The 14793-nt window shown below is 36.8% G+C and overlaps 1 protein-coding gene across 2 annotated transcripts in view; it reads right to left on the reverse strand.

The window, feature by feature from the left end:
- Positions 1–6544: 6544 nt before the first annotated feature.
- The window catches only part of LOC134660898 (UNC93-like protein), a 116855-nt gene continuing 108606 nt past the window's right edge, over positions 6545–14793 (reverse strand). For both annotated transcript variants that reach the window (XM_063516767.1, XM_063516766.1), the window contains 3 exons: positions 13631–13898; positions 7802–7998; positions 6545–6711 (listed from right to left, as the gene is read on the reverse strand). In XM_063516767.1, the coding sequence (XP_063372837.1) occupies positions 6589–6711; positions 7802–7998; positions 13631–13898 (588 nt within the window). In that variant the 3' untranslated portion in view covers positions 6545–6588. The remainder of the gene's footprint in view (positions 6712–7801; positions 7999–13630; positions 13899–14793) is intronic.

Consider the following 14793-nt stretch of genomic DNA (forward strand, 5'->3'; position numbering starts at 1 on the left):
GCTTAATAGTATCGTTCGCAGACGTTTCTGCTTAATACAAAATTAATTTAGTCTGTGCGGAAAGAGAAGTGTCGTGAAATGTAGGGGAGCCCATACATTCTACGACTCTTCTCTTTCCGCACAGACCCTACTTAATATTATGTAGAAGTCTAAAAGAACTTGATTACAGCTGTCTACAGATTGAATCTGATTCATTTAAACATCCTGGTTGATATTAATAGTTATTGCAGAAGACAAAAATTGCTTTATACACATTTAATTTTATTGTATTATCGATACTTGATACTAACTACCTACCTAAGTACTTTGTTTAGATAAAGTGGCTTAATGTGTGATAACTTGATAAGATTCAATATAAATTAGCGTTGCAGTGTTGCGTGCTAGTATCATACATAACTTGATAATGATAAGGAAGTATTATGTAGGTTCTCCGCGAAATTTTTAGCGAGCCTTGAATTATTTCGGTGGCGCTATAACGTTAACAAGGTAAGTAATTCCCCGGCGCGAGACTGATAGATACTTACGATCTTTTTAACCGATTCTGTCGCTTTTTAAGCTAGGTATAAGTCGTATGTCTTTAAGTACAATACTTATAAGGCGATACGACTTTTATGTATAGACTATAGTCTTATTTACTTACTATCATGTAAAACATGTTGATTATATTTTTGTGCACTAACTATTTATCAAACTGATAAGTAATAAGGATAATTTGTTAACATATTCAAATGCATTGGGCACCTTTGCGCCGGGAACGACTTGAAGCGTTGTCTTTTTTTTTTAATTTATAATTTTAATTTGTAATTTTAGATATAAATATTAAGTTTAGATAGTTTAAGTAATAAGGATTAATTTAAGTTAAGTAAATGGGGGAAGTAAAAGATAAGTTAAATGGGTTCATATTTATTATGCTCGTTTTGATTTGCAAAACATTCACACACTGGCACGATATTCTTGTTTAACTTGAGGGAAAAAAAAACAACTTGAGGGAACATGTTTGGAATTAAACTAATAAACTTAGCAGGGGCCAGAAGGTAGTACCATAAGTACCATTATACATGGCGTTTGCCGTGGAAAGACGACAGACCATAAGGAGCTTGTGGGCTTGGCCGCGCCATCAACACTCAGCAGCATCAGCACAACACAAGACATCATACGGTAGCTATATCAGTGTCTGTCACTGCTTCAAATTGAATACTGGCCTACGGCCCATAGGGCCCCCAGGTATACCATTTCCACACATTACCACAGATCCTATAGCCTGTGATATTTATACATATATCCGTCTCACGAGTCAAATAGGTGTATAGTATTTGAGAGCCCCTACAGTTTTTGATGCTTACAAATGGTTAGATTTTCATACCTACATATTTACCTACTTATATACTACAAGCTGACGGGCTTCTCCCGTCAGGGGCCTTAATTACCACTAATATAATTTACAATTAATATTCATTATGTAATAGTTAAGGTAGATTAAGGATGAAAATAAAGGCTTAGTTATTATTAATTAAATTATACTACAAGCTAACGCACTAGTGCTGTCCGCTAGCTGGCGCCGCTACTTACTATTTTTCGTTAACCCGCTCACCCGCTCTTCGTGCAACCGCGCCAGCTAGCGGACGCCCTTATACATTTATAAACACGAAAAACACAATAAAAGTCACATAAAAGTTAAATAATCCAGTGAAATTGTAGAATTTTGTAACGTGGCTCTTCTGCGTCAAATCCGGTAGTTCTGATTTTTTGCAGACTTATTTATGATGTTGGCCCAATTAATAATCCAGGTTTGTGACCTCAAGCGCCGAACGCAACTTTGTCAAATAACGAAAAAACCGCGATAATTTCGGTTTTCTTTTAGATTTGGGCGATTATAACCCTAAAGGACTGGTTTTTGATAGTACCTTCCTTAAACGTTTTTAAGGAATCTCGTAGCTACTGGGCCAAATCATCTATGTTTGACCTTAGGAACAATCGTGCCAAGCGGCATCGCCTGAGTCAAAAGTGCATACTCACTGCACTCACTTAGCTTACGAGGTCAATTTCAAAAAAATCTAAATTTTGAGAGCCTTTATCTCGGAAACTGTTCAATCTACAGAGACAGTTCTAATCTCGTATTGTAGCAAATTTAGTCTTCTTTAAAAACGTCTAAGGAAGGTACTATCAAAAACTAGTCCTTTAGGGTTAGAATCGCCCAAAACTAAAAAAAAACCGAAAATTGCGCGGTTTTTTCGATTTTTGAAAAAGTTGCGTTCGGCGCTCGAGGTCCAAACTTGGATTATTCATTGGGCCAACATCATAAACAAGTCTGAAAAAAATCAGAACTACCGGATTTGACGCAAACGCAAAATGTATAAAATTACTGGATCAAAAATATAAAGAGAATAATAAACTAATATGTACTTACTACTTACCTATCAAATAGGTAGAGGTACGAATAATTAAAAATAAACCGAACAGAAAACAATTACGTTACTTGCTAGTTGCTTATTACTTTATTGTAGAGAGATATTCCCTGACAAATTGCTAGTAGCACAAAATAAATAATAGTACTAATACTAAGTACAGAAGACTCACTCTCTAACAAAACGCGTCTGTTACGATCAGCACAGATATGGCCGCTAGGTGGCGACAGCGCCACGCCCGGCTTATGGCTTTCCCCAAAATTGGGGCGGAACGGATGTACTTTTAGCTACCTGTAGCAAAGCGACGAAATCGCGGAGTGAGTCACGCCTGGTAGCAGTGGAACTTACCAATGTTCCATTCGAATTTATGTCCGTAAGCAACCGTCAGTGTAGGAACTAGTGTAAGCACCTAAGCATGTAGGTATGTACTACATAATTTGATTAATTGCCATCAATAATAAATGTCAATTTTACCAAATAAAACGGGGCAATTTTACGCTATTCCGGTATGATGAATTTTCCACTTGCCAGAAAACAACGCCTTGTGGTTTTAACTCGGCAAATGTTTTTACATAAAAATTGAAATTAATTAAGTGACAAAATGTTTGTTATAGAGACGTGCATGTTGGAGCGTCTGCCATCTAGTGACCTTGATATCCTTTGGGTACGCAACACCCAAAAAGATAATATGTTGATGAAGATCGCTCTACAAGTGCGAGAACAATTAATTTTTCACACCACCTATTCGGAAAAGTTTTTTCTTCCCTGCTAGGAGGGATCCTAGTGGCACTTTTCCTCCTTGCTAGGAGGGATCAAAGTAACACTTTTCTGTTCTAACACACTGTATTTACATTTTTTTGTACATTATTTTTTTAGCTTAAATAATCTGTTTAAGCATCATGCAGATTGTGTCAACACTAAGATTTTTTTTATTCCTCATATATAGTTGATGTGAAAAGCAGTATGTGTCACACGGTATCAAAATTATTTCGTCTTGGGCGTTAACACTTGAATCCCTCATTACGCTCAGGATTCTACTTTAGAATCCCTCACTACGTTCGGGATTCTATTGTAGAATCCATCGCTTCATTCAGTATTCAATGTACGCCCTTGACGGAAGTATATCATTTTGATCCCTTGTAACACAAACTACTAACTATAGGACCTACGCACAAACCACGTTTTTTTATAGGAATATAGTACGGCTATCGCGTGTGTATTGATAGTTATCGATACAAGCAAGCATCAAGCATCAAAACGCCGTGTTCTAATGTTGTAAGTACCTGGTGGTAAATGAATATTCTCAAAACTTAGCTAGATTGATTTAGCGTCGATATAAAGTCGATAGACGATTTTACACCCCCAGGTATTTAACAATTTTAACATGCATTTTATTACTGCAAAATATAATTTGCAACAGTGACTTGACTTTCTAGGACGCTAACTAGGTACTATCCATAGCTGGTAGGTAACAGTTGTGTCTATTCATTTTATTTGTGTACCTACTTTGGCGGCGCATATCCTAATCGTAGGGAAACCCGAGCTGATTTGACTTTCCTTTTTAGCATGTTGGAGTAAAAGTACTCCGCTGGGTCAAAACTAGGTAAGCAGGCGGGAATCCAGTTCTATGGACGCTTTGTCATATACCGAAGTGTGCCCACTGCCCACTTATGTTGTTACGGTACCTAAGTTTCACAAACAGCAAGCTTAGCTAAAGTACCTATTAGGTCCTCGTCAACGTGACAATTTTAAGGTAATAGAAACACGCAAAGACCAAACAATTTCTATGTTTATTTTCATCACAAACTCATTCACATCGTTAATAATATAACATAATATTTAATCAAACAAATAATAATGGTTATCTCAAAAATAGAGCAATTTTATTTATATTTATACTAACACTAATTTTAATTTAGGTACATTAAAATAATAATATGCTTATATTTATACATTTTACTGTAATTATCACGTGGTTTTGTTACCCTAGCAATCGGTACACACCTCGTCGTACTATATAATTTTATTATAAATTATATTATATAAAGCTGTGTAGGCCAAGAAGAGATTTTATATAAATCTTACAAACTCCAATCAATGTCGCCAATTGACGTTTAAAATTGTAAGTGGTCACAATAAGTACATTTCAACAACATATATCACATGCCCGAATAAGTTATACTTACTCATTGCATTAAGATAGTTCATTCATAATATTGATTAACAATTCCTTTTTCATTTTCATTTCAAATTGTGACCATTCTGGTTTTGATATACATATTATGTTTTTTTATTGGCCCCTCCGGCACTTGGGATGTATATTAAAGTTCAGCAACAAATTGAAACCTACGGTTCCACTCCACAAGCTCTTTGCTTCGGTCAAAAAACATACGAACAGCGCTGTGAGTTGCTCACAAAACATACGAACAGCGCTGTGAGTTGCTCACAAAACATACGAACAGCGCTGTGAGTTGCTCACAAAACATACGAACAGCGCTGTGAGTTGCTCACAAAACATACGAACAAACTTAAGTATCTACCTACCTAAGTATTTATAAGCTTGTAAGGATTACACAATTAATTTATTTGATCTAAGTACCTACAATAGGACCCGGGCTGCTCTTACACCGCCGCCCGAGTCATTTACGATTGACATATTTCTGTACACGAAAACCTGTCTCACGATATTATCAAAAATAATTAAAAATAATATCAACAATCTTACCTACATTACTTAACATTATATGAATGGAGCTATGGATTGTATAATATTGGAATCAATGCGTTCGTTTCTAAGTCTTTCGCTGCAAATAAATATTACAGTCATTTTTAAAACAATAACGTAATATAAAATCATTATTTAATAATCACGAATTGAGCAGTCTACTTATATATCGTATTGCTTCATTCGTATTTAGTAAAATATTATCAATGATTTAAATAAAATAATATAATATAAAGTCGAGTCAATTCACATTTAAAATAAAATAATACGAGTGAAGCCGCTTCATATTTCTGAGCATGATCCAAGTAAAATACAAATAATACCAACTCAACAATAGACGAGAGCGAGGCTCGTCACTTCCTGCAGGTGGAAGTGTTTCGAGCTCGCACCCACTTGTTATTGTTTAATTACTCACAAAACACGCAAAAGAGTCGATTAAACACCACAGTCATTGGAACAGAATAAAAGCGCGCAAATACGCACGAACTGTCAACACAGTTGGTTATGCTCGCTCGCAATCAGTAACTCATTGTGCCGAACCACTCGACAGCTGCTCTCAATTATAATCTGCACTGCATAGTCGATAACAGAATTTTTATATTTTTCTAATAAATAAATGGTTCGAGTCGTTCTATAATAACTTCTGAGTAATTTTAATATCATCTTACAAGACCGGAAAGGCTCACTGGTCTTATAGAAGTAGAGATGACCCCTGTGGTAGTTTTAAATGCTTGCGCTGGCACTTGTTATTTTTCCGATTCGGTCGAATCCGAAATGGAGAAAATTTGTACTTTTTAATACTCATCATCATTCATCTATTGGAAATATAAATAATTCTAAATAAATTCGAGTTTAAATACAGCTCGTCCTTAATTGACGGACCAAATAATCGGACTGGGTAAATAAAATTCCCAATTTTCCGTTAAAGTAGGTATTGTAACATCACTTTACATTTCGACACTTACTTGCTTAACGAAATGACAAATATTTACGGGCAAGCGTCTTGCCGCGCATGGCACTCGCAGTTTTTTAATTAGGGCTACTTTCCGGGAGTTCTATAAAACTAATTTTATTACCTAATGAATTTCACTGTTCTATAGAACAAATAGGAAGTAGGTGTCGAAAAGTAGTTGTCAAATGACGCAATTATACAAAATGTGGACGCGCGATGAGTATCCTTGTCTCAGATAGTCAATTGTACCTTCCTACGGTTAAACCTAATACTTGTAAAGATTTGTGTGGAGTCCTTTTGGTCCGTGTCGATTAGCACCGCGAAACTATCCATTTTTGCCCCGGGAAGTAAATGTGTCAATTGAAAAACATGGATAAATAACTGTTACAAGTGTTGGACGGTTTCACGTCCACGTTCAACCGGTGATGATTTAAAAAACAAGTCGTTTTTGCTAGTAACGTGTGGACACATAAATTCCCCAGGGCAAAGGTGGTTGTTTTGGGCGCTCACAGGTGCGTGATGACGATCTCGTCGTCGATCTCGTCCTTCTCGTCGTCCTCCTCGGGGGGCTGCTTGGCGGCCTCGGCGGCCACGGCCGGGTCCTCGGCGATCGCCTTCAGCCGGCGGGCCTGCAAACGAACATGCTGTTAACCTGTCGAATCCCACGATATGACGTCACCATAAGCGTTCTGGCTCATATATGAGCCGTGGGAGCTGACAGATTAATCTACAGAAAACTTTGCACTGTCATTACTTTATAATACAATTGATAATAAAATGTCAACACAAATCACGCCACGAAGGTCAATGATCCATTTAAATACTTGACTGTAACACACACTAGATTACAGGTAGGTACGAATTGAAAATCTGTTATCTTCTGCCTAAAGAACTATGTTGTGAGCATTTGGCAGAAGGTACCTATAAATATTATCAAGCCTTATAGCGATAGCGGTCCGCCAAAAAACGCTGCATATGGTGTAAAAGGTATGAAAATCGGTACGATTGATCTTTAAGACATTTGAAACAATTTGACCCGAAGCACCAATAAATAAAAAAAAACGAGAGGAGTTATGACGTCATCTTTTATTGTATGGAATAAATAAAAATTTTGTTTAGAAACCTATCGTGTTTGGTATTAAACGAAAGGTCTTTCTGAGCCGATTCCAAAAATATATCACATCATTACATTTGAGTATTTTTTTTAATACCATACAAAAAAAGATGACGTCATAACTCATATAGTTTTTTTTTTATTTGTTGGTGCTTCGGGTCAAATTGTTTCAAATGTCCTAAAGATCAATCGTACCGATTTTCATACCTTTAACATCATTTGCAGCATTTTACTGAATTTCTCGGTGTACCGCCAGCGCTATTATTCTTAATACCTAAGCTAAGAGTATAAATGATTTGAAATTGGTGCACAGGTAATCAATCTAGCTTAATGAATGCATAATGGCTGAATGATAGGAGTAATAGTAATTCTTGGTAATAATTTAATAAAGCATTATCGCTGAGCGCGAAAACTTTCGTATATTGAACTTTATATGCATATTTATCTACTGCTCGTCCACGACTGCACTTATTTTCGTCACACACGCGTATCTTTACGGTGCGCATTTCAAATGCGCGTGAGTGACATACGCATTACAAATATGAGTTTTCTCCGAAATGAAAACAGATACAGCTCCTAAAAGATCAAAGGCTGGTTTAGATTACCTTTCTCTTGTGCAGGATCTCGACAACGATGTACCCGCAGAAGCCGATAAGGAGCACCACCATCATGACGTACAGCTTCATGCGCGCGCAGAGGTGCGTGGAGTAGGCGTACGCTACCACGAACCCGGCGCTCTCCCACAGCCGGAAGTTGGAGAAGGCGGCCTCCTTGTTGCGCCGGAAGAGCACGCCGTACAGTCCTGGAAAGGCGGAGATACTAGGTAAGACTCATCGTCATCATAGTTTCATAGGCTTCTCTTCGAGCACGACAATGTCCCGGCACTCGTGCTGGTGCGAGGCAAGACTAGAGAGCAAGAATAGATTGGTGTGTCAACCAAGGATGAACGCCTTTTTGTGAAAGTTTGTATCTCAATATACAAGGAAAAGGCATTTACCTCCTTTCATTAGACGAAGTCTTGGTTAATATATATAACCCGTTACTTTTTCTTGACTTTATATATCTTACGGCATTTATTTTGTTTTTATATTATTAAGTTTTAAAAATTTAAAGACGAAAGAAGTTTCAAATGCTATTGTATCCTTAAGATGACAAGAGTCCCACTATATGAACAGAAAATAACTGTTGCGAGTAACTGTGGCGCACGCGCACCCCTGCCGTCTCAACGCACGGCATCAATAAGAAATACATTCATGACGCACTGCACTCAATTATTGTTAATTATTTCTCGTGAAATTACTTCGTGTATATATAAAGTATGTGCTGTTGTGCCGACTTAACGTAAATTGAAGTGTTTAAGTAATTATAGGTCCTGATGGTAGGTTAACCTATTAAATACCTACTTAGTTCACATTTTACGTACCGATGTTTTCTAGTTAGCAAAAACAAAAATCTACAGATAGATGTGTGCACGTATGGTTCGGTAATATCTAAAATGGGCGACTATAGTTTAGTAAAATTGTAGGCTGACTAGAATTCGGATATCAATGGTGGCGGAAAGGAAGAGATAATACACCGAGGCTCCAGCCAAGATCCTTGAGAACCCTTAGCAGTAGGTAAATCCTTTAAGCATGCCTATGAAAATATGTATTTTATAATATATACTGTTTTTAGGGTTCCGTAGCCAAATGGCAAAAAACGGAACCCTTATAGATTCGTCATGTCTGTCTGTCTGTCTGTCTGTCTGTCTGTCTGTCTGTCTGTCTGTCTGTCCGTCTGTCTGTCCGTCCGTATGTCACAGCCACTTTTCTCCGAAACTATAAGAACTATACTGTTGAAACTTGGTAAGTAGATGTATTCTGTGAACCGCATTAAGATTTTCACACAAAAATAGAAAAAAAACAATAAATTTTTGGGGTTCCCCATACTTCGAACTGAAACTCAAAATTTTTTTTTTCATCAAACCCATACGTGTGGGGTATCTATGGATAGGTCTTCAAAAATGATATTGAGGTTTCTAATATCATTTTTTTCTAAACTGAATAGTTTGCGCGAGAGACACTTCCAAAGTGGTAAAATGTGTGTCCCCCCCCCCCGTAACTTCTAAAATAACAGAATGATAAAACTAAAAAAAATATATGATGTACATTACCATGTAAACTTCCACCGAAAATTGGTTTGAACGAGATCTAGTAAGTAGTTTTTTTTTATACGTCATAAATCGCCTAAATACGGAACCCTTCATGGGCGAGTCCGACTCGCACTTGGCCGCTTTTTTAAATCTAGCGGTTACATAATTAAATGTACAGCGTCGTAGTTGCACTCCTTTATTGCTCTCTATGAGTGCAGTATGGATGCGAATCAATTGATTGAATTGATATCTTTATAGACCCTACTCATTATTGATCCATACGAGAGCCTACTTTATTTGAATAGAAGGGTAATTATCTTTATTCTACTTATGAAAAAGATGTATAATTTTGTAGATAATAGGTATAGTTTAAAAATGCATTGTTTGAATTTGTATTACATGAATACCGCAGAATAAAATGAACGTTAGTAACTGTACCTACATGATAATTAAACGTAAACGTACATAATTATTTACTCTTCTTAGGGCGTCACCATATTTAGCGATGCTGAACTGGCTTAAGCCTGTAAAAATCTACAAAAGAAAATCATTCGTCTGGAGGTCTGGACTCGGATAGGGCGACCCGGTATCGTCTGAACTATGAAACGTCATACAGGTTACGATGGTTGCCGTAATATACGTGACAGCATGATAAAGATAATGTCCATGATATTTATGATTAATAATGTCACATAAAAAATCAATGTAGCTGGCAACCACTTTTTGCATTTGCCTTGAAATAAGGTTAAACGTGCCAATAATAGGAAAGGTGGTAAAGTTATGATGCTGAAAGTTAACCAAAATAAAATGGATGATAGCATACTCACACACCTACAATGTACACGATTGCCTGTCTAATATCAAAAGTGTGACTGAAATCGGAATTATATCAAGTTTCACAGGAAGTATTGAATTCAGAAATAATATGTGATTGCGTAAGTTATTTTCTTTTCTAACAATGTAATGCACAATATATTCACCCACCGTGTCCCTTGAATACAGCTTTTGGTATTTTCCAGTCCTGACGTTTTGGGACACTTAAGCGGCTGGTAGTGGCCGCTATAAACTCAAAAGTGGTCACATTTTTTCATTTGTAGTCTGCCTATTACGCACTCATGAAATGTTCATATAGTTATGGCTTCCCTTTTGCACACTTCAATTAGCTTTATGAGTTAGGATCATTCTAGATCTGTGAGCATACTATAGAACGCTAAATGAAATGCAAGTGACAGCCCTATTGTACTATTACTTGCAGATCGGTATCTTATGATGGCGTAGATATTGTACGTGCAACAGGAAGATGCCTCAAGGATGTGCTGACCACATTACAAAATAACACTTAATTGTCTCATGACACTACTTTGTCAGGTCTATTTCTATACAGGAAACTGTGTTATTTAATATCACATATGCCGGTAGTAATTTCTTATTCATATGTACGCCATTTTGATTTTGATAAATGTATGTTTATGCTATACCTATATTCATGTGAAATTATAGCTTTAAAAACAGATTAAACTGTTTAGGCTTAGGTTAGACTTCACAAGGCGTTTTTATATTAAGTAGCCTTATCACTCCCCGAGACGAATGTAATGACTGTAATGTGAGCTTGGTCAGAGTCCAGCAGTGGCCTATTTTATAAAGCTACAAGTTACAATTTACAAGCGGAAGTCTCGTTCTAACATAGGGTTAGAAAGAGACTTCCGCTTTGTAAATTGTAACTTGTAGCTTTATAAAATAGGCCACTGGTAGGCTTGATATACCTACACACACACAGCATTTGACAGATACACGTGTAATGGTACACATTTATAGAATTTAATAGCTTGTACGTTTTTCCACGCTAGATAAAGCACCAAGTTGCTGCGCCAACCGTAAAGACGCAATCATTTACAATCTATGATTTCTATTCTATACTGCAATGAATGGTAAAAATGCGTGGCGAAATCATTGATATGTATCTTACAATGCACTTATTATTGCGCGGCCTTCCGTTACTCGGTTGCGCCTAGGTACCAACATTATCTTTTAGTTACACTTACGATACTTAGAAATACGAGAAATATTACAAATGTTTAGGTCCCTTGCAAACGTTTCGATAAAAAAAAATATTGAAGAAATAATGTGTAAATGCTTTTGATGAGTTAATCGTAACACCAATCGAAAATTAGATAATCAATGTTCAGCCATTCGTTTTTGATTTTACGCTTGCATGTGTCATCCTATACAAATTTTATTTCTACAATTGTTTACACCCAGATCAACAATTGGTAACTTTAGAAACAAACACAGTACATTTAAAATGTATCAGTACATACTGCAATGACATACATTGTAAAAAATTTGACCTAATACCACTATAGGTAATCATTTTCACATAAATATGAAAATGCTTAGAATTCTTTAGCACTGACACGGGCATGCCATACTTATACGCAGTTAGCACTTAAACATATTAAAACGTGGCATCATTATATATTTATGGTTTTAAACATTGTGTTTTTCACCACTTATCAAATGAGCGCTCTAGTGGCGTAAATCACGGGTGTCACGTCTGAACGCACGTGACGTCGCACGTGTGAAGGCGCCCTAAGCACAGTTACTGACAACATTTTATTGTATTCTATACCATTATAAAGGCAATATCAATATATGTATATTTGTAAAGCAGTTCTTGATAACGGCTCTAACGATTTAGACTGAATTTGTAATGCATGGAATTACGAAGACAAGAAATCGATCTGATTAGCATTTTCTCAGAAAAATCGGTTTTCCGAGTCATCTTAACGATCCAGTATTCTCAGGATCGGAGTATATGCGCTACTCTCGGCACAATCGATTCTGAAATATTTTTACTGCCAAAGTTAATGTTTTTTATAGAGTGACGTATCTGGCTATCTATAGAATTGGTTATTCTGTGGCCTAAGTCCGAGTTTAGTTAGAGAACAGGTTCTAGGATGGAAATAGACGAAGCGAAAAGCGCGGGTGATACCTATGCCTAGGCACGCGTGAGAGCCTGCAGGGACTCGCACTCAACGTTATGCAGTGAAACCTCGATAACACAAATCTCAAGCATAACACCAAATTGGTGTGTGAACTTGGAGAAGCTCTTTAGGTTCATGTTTGACTAGAAGAGTTTTCGTTTTTTTTTTTCATTTTTTCTGTTTGGCTGTATGGTTGACTTATAGAGAATGCCACTACTCCTACCCTAGTTGGTAGTGACTAGTGACCGTGCCTACAAAGCAGGAGGTCCCGGGTTCGAATCCCGATAAGGACATTTATTTGTGTTCATTACGAGTATATATTTATCTATATAAGTACCTATGTTTATCCTTGCCTAGTACCTACCTATAGTACAAGCTTTACTTAGTTTGGGGCTAGGTCGATATTTGTAAGATTATCCCATTTTTTTTATAATTGTCGTAGAGCAACTCTTTTTTTTTGAGTTACGTAGGTTCAGCTCAGGTTACGACCTTGTAATATGAAGATAACAGTTCTTCAATTTAAATACCTCCGAGGTGCTAAGTTATGAAGGAAAAAATGTATCATAAACCGTGGAAGTGTCCTTAGGCATATCGAGGTCTAATATTACGAGTGTTATGAATCTAGCGGCTAGGAGGGAAGGGCGATTAAATTTTATTACTTTCAGCTTTAGAAAAGGTTCAAGTTATGGAGGTTCCACTGTATTTAAAACTGGTTTAGAAACAGCGAGCGGCGCCCTCCAATATTTATAATACCCATATTTCAAGTTTGAATCTTGTACCTAGATGAATTTAATGGATTCAATGAAATATAATACTTACTGTGGCTTCATATCGCAAACATATATTTTTATGAGTCTCAAAATACTTAAATAATGTCGCAAAGTATCTTCGAGTCGGGAATGACATTCGAACTACATACATAGTACTGTTTTATTGGCCATTTAAAGATGTAGCAAAACAGAACAAGTTTCAGTTTTAGTTATTAAGAATCAAGAAGGTTTACTTATAAAGTGTAAGTACTCCGTAACACTTATTTTAAGCGTCCATTGCGCTAAGGGCAACTCAGTGGAAACTAACAACGATCTTACTAATCATTAATTCATTTGTTATTTGATTTTGATTATTTAGTTTATTTATTATTGTATGTTAATTAGATTATACTAAACCAATTGTAAACCCAGAAGGCAAGTCAATAATAAGTTAAAGACTCAGTATGTAAAATATCGAAGTTTCTAAATCTTATGTATTTATCTCGGCACGCGACTCGCGAACGCGTCTTGAATTGCAAAGCGCTGAATTGGCTAGGTCGTTGAACTCACCGTTAACCTGCGTCTGCCACACGGCGTCGCCCACGCCCCACAGGCCCGAGATCACGAAGAAGGTGCTGGGGGTCTCGGGGTTGGGCCGCCAGATGAGCAGCCACACGATCAGCCCCAGGTGCAGCGCGGCGCCCATCACGAGGATCGGGAACCTGCCGATGTACTTCATGGCCGAGCCGAACACGAGGGAGCAGATGGCGTTCACGACCCCGAAGCAGATCATCACGTAGCCGATGGAACGGATGCCGAGTGCGCAGGACACGTAGGCCTGTGGACAAACACAAACATCTTATTGGTAATTATTTCTTGAAAACTTAACCTGCATCTTCACGGCGTTGCCCCGGCCAGTATGCCTAATCTGTGTTTTTTTATTTATTGACTGTTAATGGTAAGCTAATATTATAATATTTTAAGTAAAATATAAACTTTTCGTTTTTTATTATTTAATTTCTTTTCTTTTTTCCTTTTTTGCGCCGTTGGTACAGTACGGATGTCTACCGTCCCCAATTCTCCCTCAATTGCTCAAAGGTTAACTGGAAGAGATCCCTTAAAGGGATAAGTTCGCCTTTGTACTAATGACGAATGTTATTTTTCCTCTTTTGTTCTGATTTTTGTACAATAAAGTGTTTTACTACTAATACTAATGTTTCAATTTTTGTAACCAATAATTATAGGCAGTTTTCCATGTATATTCTTTAACGATAAGACCGCCCATTGTGTTTTTTCTACTTTAAAGATTGTGATTGGTACTGTTTTCTTTTATTGAGGTGTGCAATAAAGAGTTTTGTTATCTTACGTTTCTTAGTAAACAATGCAAAAAATGTAGATAAAACGTATTAGTACTGTAATAATTTAATAACTGTCAACGGTTTCGTAGAGCGATATAATTATTTCTAATTCACTTCATGTTTGACTAAACAAATATCTTAAAGTAGTTATAGAAAATGCAATGTCTCAACTCGCAATCAAAATCAACGATAAGTATTGGGAGCACGCATTCCTTAACAAATCGTTTCTGTTTCAACTGACACGGTAACATGTAGCATCTTTGTCTGTTGAAATTTCAGCTTTAAAATGTTGTCGTAAGGTTTTTTTTTGTAAGAACAGACATCACGAGTTACAAAAATGCGTTAGTCACCCGTGGTGTTGTTATCAGTAGGTAA

The sequence above is a fragment of the Cydia amplana genome, chromosome Z (genome assembly GCF_948474715.1).
Source record: "Cydia amplana chromosome Z, ilCydAmpl1.1, whole genome shotgun sequence".
In the NCBI taxonomy this organism is placed as follows: Eukaryota; Metazoa; Arthropoda; class Insecta; order Lepidoptera; family Tortricidae; genus Cydia; species Cydia amplana.